Here is a 13,324-nt window from a genome sequence, read left to right on the forward strand (position 1 = left end):
ATTATTTTTTTTAAATTACATTTATGTCTTTCCAGTGGAAATGAAACTAAGTTGAAAACCATTTTGATAATTGTATTGTCCATCAGCATTCACAACACACAAGACAATCGGCCTTTGATATTGCAGTCACAGGAAATAACAGCACATCACACCACCAAAAAGCGATATTTAATACATAACATTTCCGTGGTGATTTCAGGAGTATTCACAAGATCCGATGAAGGAAAAGCTACTTCCAATTCTTCCTCAGCTCACTGTGATGGCAAACGACTCTCTCAGTCGCCACAGAGTTAGGTGGAATTATTTTCAGTCTCCTCTGCCTCTCTCATCAAATTCCATGGATGGCAAACCCTTCATTTAGACAGTAAACCTGTAAATCTGATAACACCGATAAATAAATAGATAAACCGAACAAAAATCTAAAACGCAACATGCAACAGTGTCCTTGATTTTACGGCGTTACAGGTCATATGAGGAAATCGATCAATTGAAATTAATTCATTAGGTCCTAATCTATGGATTTCACAAGACCGGGAATACAGATATGCATCTGTTGGTCACAGATACCTAAAAAAAAAAAAAAAAAAAATGGGCCTCAGGATCTCGTCCCGCCCGGTATGTGCATTCAAATTGCTATCCATAAAATGAAATTGTGTTAGTTGTCCGTAGCTTATGCCTACCCATTAGCCTAACCCCACCACCACCATGGGGCACTCGGTTCACAACGTTGACATCAGCAAACTGCTCGACCACAAAACGCCATGCACGTGGTTTGAAGGTTGCGAGGCCGGTTGGACGTACTTCCAAATTCTCTAAAATGGAGGCGGCTTATGGTAGAGAAGTTAACATTCACTTCTCTGGCAACGGCTCCGGTGGACATTCCTGCAGTTACCATGCCAACTGCACACTCCCGCAAAATTTGAGACATCTGTGGCATTGTGTTGTGTGACAAAACTGCACGTTTTAGAGTGGCCTTTTATTGTCCCCAGCACAAGGTGCACCTGTGTACTGGCCATGCTGTATAAGCAGCTTTTTTCGATATGCCACACGTGTCAGGTGGATGGATTATCTTGGGAAAGGAGCTCACTAACAGGGATGTAAACAAATTTGTGCACAAAATTTGAGAGAAATAAGCTTTTTGTGCGTATGGAACATTTCTGGGATCTTTTATTTCAGCTCATGACACCAACACTTTACACGTTGTGTTTACATTTTCATTCGGTGTAGTTGACTTTATCATTCTTTATAACGGAACTTAATGAGATCCTCAGGTCTCCTCTTGAGTAGCAGGGTCTTTCAGACGTTCCACTGAGTTGTAGTGTTCTCCCAGTCTGTACGCATGTCGCATGTAACTGAAACACAAATCGCAAACAATTAATGGCACAATCCATCATTTGAATCATTTGTTTTTCAGAATGGAGGTTAACTGACATGGTACTAACAGAACAGAATGGAGGTTAACTGACATGGTACTAACAGAATGGAGGTTAACTGACATGGTGCTAACCGAATGGAGGTTAACTAACATGGTACTAACATAAGGGTGATGGGTGACTTGTCAAACTCCTCTCCAATCATTATAGCTGGGGAATCAGCTTGGAGCACTTCTATTGGCCGTTGAAGGACCTGTGTCAGAGCTCTCAGCTGTTAGGAAACAAAGTAACAGCACACATGAATCACAGAGTATATTTGACCCCATTTTGGTACCATTTTACAGTAAGGTACGCTGACTATAAGTAGTTTGTAAAGGTAAATTTACAGTTTATAGATCATGTATAAATCATTATAAAACCGTTTATGACACAAGGTGCTCTGTTGGGTCCTTTGATAAAAAAAACAAATTGATCAAGTGATTGAATGGATTAACTCGCCATAGTTAAATAAAGTTGAAATAAGTTTTTTTTAAAGTACCTCTAGTTGTCCACCCCAGGCGGCCGTGTCTGCCACATCACTGCAATACTTGTCAAACTCATCTGGAAACACACAGAGGTAGTGATCACACACTGGAGTGACTCATCTGGAAACACACAGAGGTAGTGATCACACACTGGAGTGACTCATCTGGAAACACACACAGAGGTAGTGATCACACACTGGAGTGACTCATCTGGAAACACACAGAGGTAGTGATCACACACTGGAGTGACTCATCTGGAAACACACACAGAGGTAGTGATCACACACTGGAGTGACTCATCTGGAAACACACACACAGAGGTAGTGATCACACACTGGAGTGACTCATCTGGAAACACACACACAGAGGTAGTGATCACACACTGGAGTGACTCATCTGGAAACACACACAGAGGTAGTGATCATACACTGGAGTGACTCATCTGGAAACACACAGAGGTAGTGATCATACACTGGAGTGACTCATCTGGAAACACACACAGAGGTAGTGATCACACACTGGAGTGACTCATCTGGAAACACACACACAGAGGTAGTGATCATACACTGGAGTGACTCATCTGGAAACACACAGAGGTAGTGATCATACACTGGAGTGACTCAGCAGAGGGACCACAAGTGATGCTGAATATATTTATGTAAGAAAAGTTGTTATTGATACTAATCATATTACAGAGCAAGTGGTAAAAAGCTTCATTTTATTTATTTAACCTTTATTTAACTAGGCAAGTCAGTTAGGAACAAATTCTTATTTACAATGACGGCCTAGGAACAGTGGGTTAACTGGTCTAGGAACAGTGGGTTAACTGCCTTTTCAGGGGCATAACGACAGCTGAGGGATTTGAACTTGCAACCTTCCGGTTACTAGTCCAACGCTCTAACCACTAGGCTACCCTGCCACCCCCCCCCTCTAACCACTAGGCTACCCCCCCCCTCTAACCACTAGGCTACCTGCCACCCCCTCATAACAACTGTTGCTTTGTAGCATCTATAGATGAAGCATTATAGCCTGGGTAAGGCCAAAAATGCACCAAATACAACGTCAATTAATTATTTCTCAATTATGCTTTAAGATACAAAATGTCAAAAAAGAATCCTTCCTACAAAATAATGCTTTTGCCGGATTACATTTCATGAAAATCATATATTTCCTTTTCTAGTTTGGTGAGGAATCACCCATTCAAAACCTCATCAACATCAAACACAGAGACGGTTTTCTAGACACACATTAAGTTATGTCCTGAACTGAAAAGCTATTTCAATAAAAGGTTCTTGCCCCTGATCGTGTTTTTTTTTTTAGTTCTCGACCAGGCTTACTCTGTGTCTGAGGAAACCCCCCTTTAATGTCTAACTAAACCGTCCCCGTAGTGAACAGAACAGTTCGTCCTCACCAGGCGTGTACATGTCCCCTGTGTTGGTGTTGGTGAGGAAGGGAAGGAAGTCGTCTGTGTGGCTCCTCATGTGCTGAGCGGTTTGGGCCCGGAGGTCCTTCAGGGTCAGACCTAAGCCATGCTGCCCCAACTGGTCCTCCACAGCGCGGTACATACAGTGACCATCTGAGGGAGGGTTTCCTTAGCATTAACTTGCAGGGAATGAAATGGAGTCTTTATGCTCACGACCCGAACCCCCCCCCCCCCCACCCCCGCCGAGACACACACGTCCCTAAGAAAGTGCCTTGCTCATTTGAAACAACCCTCCATTTGCTGGCCTGATTCTCTAACCGCCAGGCCACCCCCCCTCCCCCTCACTGCGGGTCCTACTGCCAACCCCCTCACTGCGATTCCTACCGCCAACCCCCTCACTGCGGTTCCTACCACCTCCCCCCCTCACTGCGGGTCCTACCGCCAACCCCCTCACTGCGGTTCCTACCGCCAACCCCCTCACTGCGGGTCCTACCGCCTCCCCCCCTCACTGCGGGTCCTACCGCCTCCCCCCCTCACTGCGGGTCCTACCGCCTCCCCCCTCACTGCGGGTCCTACCGTCTCCCCCCCTCACTGCGGTTCCTACCGCCAACCCCCTCACTGCGGGTCCTACCGTCTCCCCCCCCTCACTGCGGTTCCTACCGCCAACCCCCTCACTGCGGGTCCTACCTCCAACCCCCTCACTGCGGTTCCTACCGCCAACCCCCTCACTGCGGTTCCTACCGCCACCCCCCCTCGCTGCGGGTCCTACCGCCGCCCACCCTCACTGCGGGTCCTACCGCCAACCCCCTCACTGCGGTTCCTACCGCCGCCCACCCTCACTGCGGGTCCTACCGCCAACCCCCTCACTGCGGGTCCTACCGCCAACCCCCCTCACTGCGGGTCCTACCGCCGCCCACCCTCACTGCGGTTCCTACCGCCACCCCCCCTCGCTGCGGTTCCTACCGCCAACCCCCCTCACTGCGGGTCCTACCACCGCCCACCCTCGCTGAGGTTCCTACCGCCAACCCCCTCACTGCGGGTCCTACCGCCAACCCCTCACTGCGGGTCCTACCCCAAACCCCTTCACTGCGGTTCCTACCGCCACCCCCCCTCACCGCGGGTCCTACCGCCTCCCCCCCTCACTGCGGTTCCTACCGCCATCCCCCCTCGCTGCGGTTCCTACCGCCACCCTCCCTCACTGCGGTTCCAACCGCCAACCCCCTCACTGCGGGTCCTACCGCCAACCCCCTCACTGCGGTTCCTACCGCCTCCCCCCCTCACTGCGGTTCCTACCGCCACCCCCCCTCACTGCGGTTCCTACCGCCACCCACCCTCACTGCGGTTCCTACCACCACCCACCCTCACTGCGGGTCCTACCGCCACCCCCCCTCACTGCGGTTCCTACCGCCACCCACCCTCACTGCGGGTCCTACCGCCACCCACCCTCACTGCGGGTCCTACCGCCACCCACCCTCACTGCGGGTCCTACCGCCACCCCCCCTCACTGCGGGTCCTACCGCCACCCCCCCTCGCTGCGGTTCCTACCGCCCCCCCCCCCCCCTTGCTGCGGTTCCTACCACCACCCCCCCTCGCTGCGGTTCCTACCGCCACCCCCCCTCGCCGCGGTTCCTACCGCCACCCCCCCCGCTGCGGGTCCTACCGCCGCCCACCCTCACTGTGGGTCCTACCGACAACCCCCTCACTGCGGTTCCTACCGCCTCCCCCCCTCACTGCGGTTCCTACCGCCACCCCCCCTGCTGCGGGTCCTACCGCCAACCCCCTCACTGCGGTTCCTAACGCCTCCCCCCCTCGCTGCGGTTCCTACCGCCACCCCCCCCTCGCTGCGGTTCCTACCGCCTCCCCCCCTCGCTGCGGTTCCTACCGCCACCCCCCCCTCGCTTCGGTTCCTACCGCCTCCCCCCCTCGCTGCGGTTCCTACCGCCCCCCCCCCCCCTTGCTGCGGTTCCTACCGCCACCCCCCCTCGCTGCGGTTCCTACAGCCACCCCCCCTCGCCGCGGTTCCTACCGCCACCCCCCCTCGCTGCGGGTCCTACCGCCGCCCACCCTCACTGTGGGTCCTACCGACAACCCCCTCACTGCGGTTCCTACCGCCTCCCCCCCTCACTGCGGTTCCTACCGCCACCCCCCCTGCTGCGGGTCCTACCGCCAACCCCCTCACTGCGGTTCCTAACGCCTCCCCCCCTCGCTGCGGTTCCTACCGCCACCCCCCCCTCGCTGCGGTTCCTACCGCCTCCCCCCCTCACTGCGGTTCCTACCGCCACCCCCCATGCTGCGGGTCCTACCGCCAACCCCCTCACTGCGGGTCCTACCGCCAACCCCCTCACTGCGGGGCCTACCGCCACCCCCCCCCCCCCCCCCCCCCCCTGCGGGTCCTACACCCCCACCTCGCTGCGGGTCCTACAACCCCCCTGTAGGGTCCTACACCCCCCCTGCGGGTCCTACACCCCCCCCCCCCCCCCCCCCCCCCCCCCCCCTGCGGGTCCTACACCCCACCTCGCTGCGGGTCCTACCTGAGGAAATCTCCCTGATCTGCAGCTGGCGCTCCACCAGTTTCTGGGACAACTTCAGTCCCTCCTGGTGTCGCAGCCCAGACAGGTTCTCCACCTCAGCCTCCGCTATACGACGCTCTCTCTCCTTCTCCGCGGCTGCCTTCTTGTCCTGGGAGGGTTCAGAGAGCGCAGGGAGGACATACATGGGACTTGAACTCCAATGGGAAACTAAATTAAGGATTACATGAATCTCATCTTATTGCACCTGGTAAATGAGAGAATTTGACAAAAAACAGCAGGAGTTTAGGGCTTATTGAATGGCAATACGTAAAGATGTACTGGCACAATGCTGTAGAGCTCACCCGTCTCTTCTGTGCCTTGGATGGACCTCCCCCTTGTTTGGCATCTTTCTGCTCCTCCTCTCCTTCCAAAGCCAGGGACTCTACTCCATTCACAACCTTGTCCACCTTAGAGAAGGAGGTATATATATTTCTGTTATTAAAACACGACAAGTTTTTTATCTGTGTGATTATCTACAACTGAAGATTGTGGCCGGTGATGACAATAATGATCCCATGAAATAAAATAACAGGTAAAAAATAACATGATATTCACACACAGACACAAATATGTTATAATTATAATGAATCATTTTGGGGGTGCTTATATTTGCCCTGTTAAGACACTTGTTCAAGTGTGAAATGGAAATGTGTTCCTCACATATCCCAACTCCCTGAGGGTGTGGGGTCACAGCAAGGTTATCAGGGAGGGTGTGGGGTCACGGCAAGGTTATCAGGGAGGGTGTGGGGTCACGGCAAGGTTATCAGGGTGTGGGGTCACAGCAAGGTTATCAGGGAGGGTGTGGGGTCACGGCAAGGTTATCAGGGAGGGTGTGGGGTCACGGCAAGGTTATCAGGGAGGGTGTGGGGTCATGGCAAGGTTATCAGGGAGGGAGTGGGGTCATGGCAAGGTTATCAGGGTGTGGGGTCACAGCAAGGTTATCAGGGAGGGAGTGGGGTCATGGCAAGGTTATCAGGGAGGGTGTGGGGTCATGGCAAGGTTATCAGGGAGGGAGTGGGGTCATGGCAAGGTTATCAGGGTGTGGGGTCACAGCAAGGTTATCAGGGAGGGTGTGGGGTCACAGCAAGGTTATCAGGGTGTGGGATCACAGCAAGGTTATCAGGGAGGGAGTGGGGTCATGGCAAGGTTATCAGGGAGGGTGTGGGGTCATGGCAAGGTTATCAGGGAGGGAGTGGGGTCATGGCAAGGTTATCAGGGTGTGGGGTCACAGCAAGGTTATCAGGGAGGGAGTGGGGTCACAGCAAGGTTATCAGGGTGTGGGGTCACAGCAAGGTTATCAGGGTGTGGGGTCACAGCAAGGTTATCAGGGAGGGAGTGGGGTCATGGCAAGGTTATCAGGGAGGGTGTGGGGTCATGGCAAGGTTATCAGGGAGGGAGTGGGGTCATGGCAAGGTTATCAGGGAGGGAGTGGGGTCATGGCAAGGTTATCAGGGTGTGGGGTCACAGCAAGGTTATCAGGGAGGGAGTGGGGTCACAGCAAGGTTATCAGGGTGTGGGGTCACAGCAAGGTTATCAGGGTGTGGGGTCACAGCAAGGTTATCAGGGAGGGCGTGGGGTCACGGCAAGGTTATCAGGGAGGGTGTGGGGTCATGGCAAGGTTATCAGGGAGGGAGTGGGGTCACAGCAAGGTTATCAGGATGTGGGGTCACAGCAAGGTTATCAGGGAGTGTGTGGGGTCACAGCAAGGTTATCAGGGAGGGTGTGGGGTCACGGCAAGGTTGTCAGGGTGTGGGGTCACAGCAAGGTTATCAGGGAGGGTGTGGGGTCAAGGCAAGGTTATCAGGGAGCGGGGTCACGGCAAGGTTATCAGGGTGTGGGGTCACAGCAAGGTTATCAGGGTGTGGGGTCACGGCAAGGTTATCAGGGAGGGTGTGGGGTCACAGCAAGGTTATCAGTGAGGGTGTGGGGTCACGGCAAGATTATCAGGGTGTGGGGCCACGGCAAGGTTATCAGGAAGGGAGTGGGGTCATGGCAAGGTTATCAGGGAGGGTGTGGGGTCACGGCAAGGTTATCAGGGTGTGGGGTCACGGCAAGGCTATCAGGGAGGGAGTGGGATCACAGCAAGGTTATCAGGGAGGGTGTGGGGTCACAGCAAGGTTATCAGGGAGGGTGTGGGGTCACAGCAAGGTTATCAGGGAGAAGGGTCACAGAAAGGTTATTATAGTGTTGTGTTATATGAGTTTTTATTTCTATTCGTTTTATTATTGGAAGTAGTTTTTTTGGAATGTCTTGCAAATGGGGGGCAGTAATACCAGAGAGGAAGAGGTGAACATAGAGATTTGACCGCTCTGAAAAAATCTGTCCGCCGAAAATACAGCGTTAACCAGCGGAATTGGAGATTTTTTGAATGCAGGTCAATAAGAGAGTGATGAATTTGGTCAACATAAAATGTAATTGATAATTTGCTACGTGTGGCTTATTTGATTGAATAGACGTTTGGTAATGTTTAGGTTGTAACGCACGTAATGATATAAGTGATCGCACGTGGCATCTTCGAGGAAAAAAAACATTTGATCGGAGTTGTGCCTGTTGTTCACATGCAAATCTGCCCTCTCATTGGCTAGAATGTTACAGCCTGCTCCCACCTCCTCCCGCCTGCTTTCTGCCTTTGCGGACATTTATTCCCATTATTAGAGTATTGACTCCTGCCTCTTGTCAGTATACAGATAGTCTTCGGTATGACATCAGGTGATGGGTCAGGTGATAGGATAGGTTATTAATAATGTCAATCTCAATGTGACTTTGATTTGAAAAGGAATAGTGCCTATAAATAAAAGACCAGTGCAAATCATTATGGTATAAGGAAACTCTCTCATACATGTTCACAACAATCCAATGCTTTTTAACTTGAGTAGCACATGTAAGAAGAATTTAGCTACTTAGCCGATTTCCCCTGTAGTGATAGTGATGCACAAGCTAGGAAACATCGCCATCTTCTGGACACATAATTATTTACTCACCAGATGAAGTACCTTAAACTCCCCCCCCAAAAAATATTATAATTGAAAACACCTTTGAAACCCCATTAGAATTTCTTCTAGACTTCAGGTACAATTCTAACATGCAACATAATTCATGATGATTTTTATTTAGTTTGAGTCAAAGATATATTTTCAGTATCGTTGTAGTTTTCAAGCGGATTTGTTAATTATTTTTATTTCAGTTTACCAAATAGTTTCTTCATGAATAGTTTTGGTTTCATTTTTTCTGTTTACTATAATAACTTTGAGTCGCAGCCAGGGTCACCATTGTCAAGCGCCCCTAGAGAAATTGGGGTTAAATGCCTTGATCAAGTTTCTTATTATTTTTATGATCAGGTTAGTCGCATTGAGATAAACGATCTCTTTTCCAAGAGATACCTGGCCAAAATAGCAGAAAACAACGCTGAAGACACATTCACAACATAAAACACAAAGCACTACAGTTAAGAGAACATACATTGAACAGAAAGTTGGGTTGGGAAAGTGTGGTGCAACTAGGAGTCAAAACATTGACCCCCCCCCACTTCATTTTCCATCATAGTGTTTAACCTTTAAACTAACTTAAAGGAACGAGCTTCTGTAATTTCAGGAACTTCTGAAGCTCATTCCAAGCAGCAGGGGCAGGGACCTGGAGAGCTTTCCCCCCTAGCTCTGAACGAGCTTAAGTACAATCATCAAAACATTCATGTGAGCACAGGTGGTGAGATTTTTCACGTTGTCGGCTCCAGGATTTCAAACCAGTGACCTTTGGGTTACCAAGAAGGCCTACTACTAAAGTATATAACCACTGGTATGTAGACAACAGATTTGATTGGTCATCAGTATGGCTGATATGTAGACAACAGATTTGATTGTTCATCAGTATGGCTGATATGTAGACAACAGATTTGATTGTTCATCAGTATGGCTGATATGTAGACAACAGATTTGATTGGTCATCAGTATGGCTGATATGTAGACAACAGATTTGATTGGTCATCAGTATGGCTGATATGTCGACAACAGATTTGATTGGTCATCAGTATGGCTGATATGTAGACAACAGATTTGATTGTTCATCAGTATGGCTGATATGTAGACAACAGATTTGATTGGTCATCAGTATGGCTGATATGTAGACAACAGATTTGATTGGTCATCAGTATGGCTGATATGTAGACAACAGATTTGATTGTTCATCAGTATGGCTGATATGTAGACAACAGATTTGATTGGTCATCAGTATGGCTGATATGTAGACAACAGATTTGATTGGTCATCAGTATGGCTGATATGTAGACAACAGATTTGATTGGTCATCAGTATGGCTGATATGTAGACAACAGATTTGATTGGTCATCAGTATGGCTGATATGTCGACAACAGATTTGATTGGTCATCAGTATGGCTGATATGTCGACAACAGATTTGATTGGTCATCAGTATGGCTGATATGTAGACAACAGTTACCATCTTCTCTCCTGACGAGTCCAGTTGTTGGAGCTCCTCGTTGTGTTTCTGATTCAGCTCTGCCTCCAGCTTCACAATGTCCTCAGTCAGCTGTTTACGCCTCTTCTTGTCATTTTTGGGGACAGCATTTTTCATGCTCTGGATTTTAGCTGAAACATTTATGAGTGGTTTATGTCCGCCTTTAACATATCACAATATTCTACAGTAGTCATACGTCCATAACAACAGCCTAAGGCAGTCATACGTCCATAACAACAGCCTAAGGCAGTCATACGTCCATAACAACAGCCTACAGCAGTCATACGGTCATAACAGCCTATAGCAGTCATACGTCCATAACAACAGCCTACAGCAGTCATACGGTCATAATAACATCCTACAGCAGTTATACGGTCATATCAACATCCTACAGCAGTTATACGGTCATAATAACATGCTACAGCAGTCATACGGTCATATCAACAGCCTACAGCAGTCATACGGTCATAACAACATGCTACAGCAGTCATACGGTCATAACAACATGCTACAGCAGTCATACGGTCATAACAACATCCTACAGCAGTCATACGGTCATAACAACATGCTACAGCAGTCATACGGTCATATCAACAGCCTACAGCAGTCATACGGTCATAACAACATGCTACAGCAGTCATACGGTCATAACAACATGCTACAGCAGTCATACGGTCATATCAACAGCCTACAGCAGTCATACGGTCATAACAACATGCTACAGCAGTCATACGGTCATATCAACAGCCTACAGCAGTCATACGGTCATAACAACATGCTACAGCAGTCATACGGTCATAACAACATGCTACAGCAGTCATACGGTCATAACAACATGCTACAGCAGTCATACGGTCATATCAACAGCCTACAGCAGTCATACGGTCATAACAACATGCTACAGCAGTCATACGGTCATAACAGCCTACAGCAGTCATACGGTCATAACAGCCTGCATGTCATATCTATCCCACTCAGGATGCTACAGCGTGATTACCAGTACATGTTGAATTGCAAATGATTAAAACAGTCATTGTCAAAGTGGCTAGCTAGCAAAGACAAATTGTAAATCATAACACTACATCTAGCTACCAACCTTGCAGGTCCTTCTTCTCCTTGCGATGTTGCTTGGCTAAGATCTCCTCGGCTGTCTCTATCGTTACATCTTCCATGACTGTATTTTTGTTCTTTTATAAATACTGTAACATATATATATCCAATTCAACGTTATGGTTTTGCTGTTATGTAGAATCGGAACATTATTGATATCAGATACAAGTTTACGTCAGCTGGCCATCCATTACAATTGAAACGTGTTGAGCACCATCCACTTCCGGGTACTGAAGTATCGCGATATTATTGGTCATCATATCGCAACAGTTTCCTTAGTTGATTTGTTAGGGCCTTTAGGTTCTAGTCGAATAACGTTTTTATTTTTGTCCAAAAAGTCCAAAATCGCTGTTTCAGGTTCAACTTAGGTTCGATTTCCTTATTTTCAGGAATCTTTAAAACGTTGGTTTCTCAAAGATCGATTATATCCGATTATATGGAATTGGCAATGAGCAAAACGTCAGTGAAACTTAATTAAAATAACAAATACGTCTAAAAAAAATACTGTCTTCAACATCAATCACAGAATGATTTGAATTAATATTTTTGTTATGGCTAGTAGAGATATGATCGATCTGATTTAATATGTTATTGGTAACGGAGGTGAAAATGATAGAAGTAGCAGATCTTCAATAATGTATTCTCTTTTGCTGGGACCAAACCACATTGTTTTAGAAAACACACCTATATCATCCAGAGGTCCTTTGAGTGTGTTTTTATTATCTGTTAAACATAGATCAGAATAGAATAAAACAGAATAGATCGTTCATTGATTGGATTTATTTTGTGCTTTTTTTTCTAGACACCCAAACCGCTTTTACACCTCATCCATCACCAAGATCAGAATATAATATTGAATATTCTTGGATAGTTTTGTTGAATCTTTTAAACAGATAATACAGTATAATATAGCCTGTCTACAGTAGCCCCTAGGGTATAGTAGTATATTATTCCTCATTCTGGAGGATGTAAACTGTATCTCAAAGAATTAATTGCTGATTTAGTCTAGTTTTCAGGCCCACTAAAAGGCATGCCACCACCGTGCCTGGGGGGAACGGGTTGGGTTGGGGTGTCTGGCTCTCTCTGCATTCAGTCGCTCACAACCCTCCCACCCGGTCCCGTTGAGGTCTGTGTAGCTCCACCTCCGAGGAAGTGCCCTCTCCGGAGCAGTAGGCTACCACGGATCTGCTGGCCGCCCCCTCCCAAGGAAACACTGGCCAGAGGAGAGGCTCCGCCGCATCGGCTCTACTTCTTCTCGGTGTTTATTCGTCTGGTTTGGGTGAACTGCTGCCGCCATGGCCGACGAAGGCATGGATGAACGGTCCCCGCTGCTCTCAGCACCGAACTCTGGGAATGTCACACCGTCGGGACCGCCTTCGTACCTGCAGGACACGAGCCCGAGAGGTAAACCGACTTCAGGCTATGACTCCCCCCATGAATGCTGAATCATTTTGGGAGTATCGTGTTGAGCATTATTTTTGCGTAGTGCGTTAAATTGTAACGGGCAAGAGAAGGGCATCAGTCAGAAATCAAAAGGTTGAGCTTGCAGTAGAAGGCCTAGCCGAATATTTTCAGAAAAATTCCAGTTGTATTCAATTCAGTATTCTGCAGAAATGACTCGCATCACGATCTGTGTTGCTGGGTAATACTGTTTACACGTCTTCTAAAAGGATATGATGCTGTCAGCCATTACTTGAGATGAGCAGGAAGGACATTATTAATCAGAGGATACAAGTATAACTCACAAATCCTGAAAAAAATCCCATCTCAACGTTGTGTGGTTGTTGAGTCCATAAGACATTAGGCCCATGCAAATTGAACATAACGGGCCACTAGGCTATGAATTAGTATTTTT

At 48.4% G+C, this 13,324-nt stretch overlaps 2 protein-coding genes across 4 annotated transcripts in view; one reads left to right on the top strand and one right to left on the bottom strand.

The window, feature by feature from the left end:
* Positions 1-1,135: 1,135 nt before the first annotated feature.
* On the bottom strand, positions 1,136-11,798 carry otud6b (OTU deubiquitinase 6B). Its single transcript, XM_036970804.2, has 8 exons — positions 11,456-11,798; positions 10,342-10,490; positions 6,193-6,297; positions 5,852-5,999; positions 3,309-3,473; positions 1,912-1,973; positions 1,538-1,644; positions 1,136-1,352 (listed from the first exon to the last, which is right to left on the bottom strand). Exons 1-8 carry the CDS (start codon positions 11,529-11,531, stop codon positions 1,268-1,270), a joined length of 897 nt encoding a protein of 298 aa, XP_036826699.1. The 5' UTR covers positions 11,532-11,798; the 3' UTR covers positions 1,136-1,267.
* A 762-nt stretch (positions 11,799-12,560) lies between these two features.
* Positions 12,561-13,324, top strand: part of LOC110487822 (phosphatidylinositol-4,5-bisphosphate 4-phosphatase 2) — a 35,416-nt gene continuing 34,652 nt past the window's right edge. For 2 of the 3 annotated variants that reach the window (XR_016493760.1, XM_090228531.1), the window contains exon 1: positions 12,733-12,873. Coding sequence is in view for 2 of the 3 variants with exons in the window: in XM_090228531.1 (XP_090084657.1) it covers positions 12,765-12,873 (109 nt within the window). In the remaining variant the exon portion in view is untranslated. Of the gene's footprint in view, positions 12,874-13,324 lie in introns of all 3 variants that reach the window. The other variant, XM_036970805.2, reaches the window with a different exon arrangement.

This window comes from Oncorhynchus mykiss, chromosome 30 (assembly GCF_057628025.1).
Source record: "Oncorhynchus mykiss isolate SJ-2025 chromosome 30, ASM5762802v1, whole genome shotgun sequence".
Taxonomy (NCBI): Eukaryota; Metazoa; Chordata; class Actinopteri; order Salmoniformes; family Salmonidae; genus Oncorhynchus; species Oncorhynchus mykiss.

Coding starts and splice junctions, on each gene's coding strand:
- otud6b (XM_036970804.2), bottom strand. CDS start 11,531: ATGGAAGATGTAACGATAGAGACAGCCGAGGAGATCTTAGCCAAGCAA. Junction 3,474..5,851: donor GATCAGGGAGATTTCCTCAG/GTAGGACCCGCA, acceptor ACCCTCCCTCAG/ATGGTCACTGTATGTACCGC. Junction 1,353..1,537: donor AAGTCACCCATCACCCTTAT/GTTAGTACCATG, acceptor TTTGTGTTTCAG/TTACATGCGACATGCGTACA.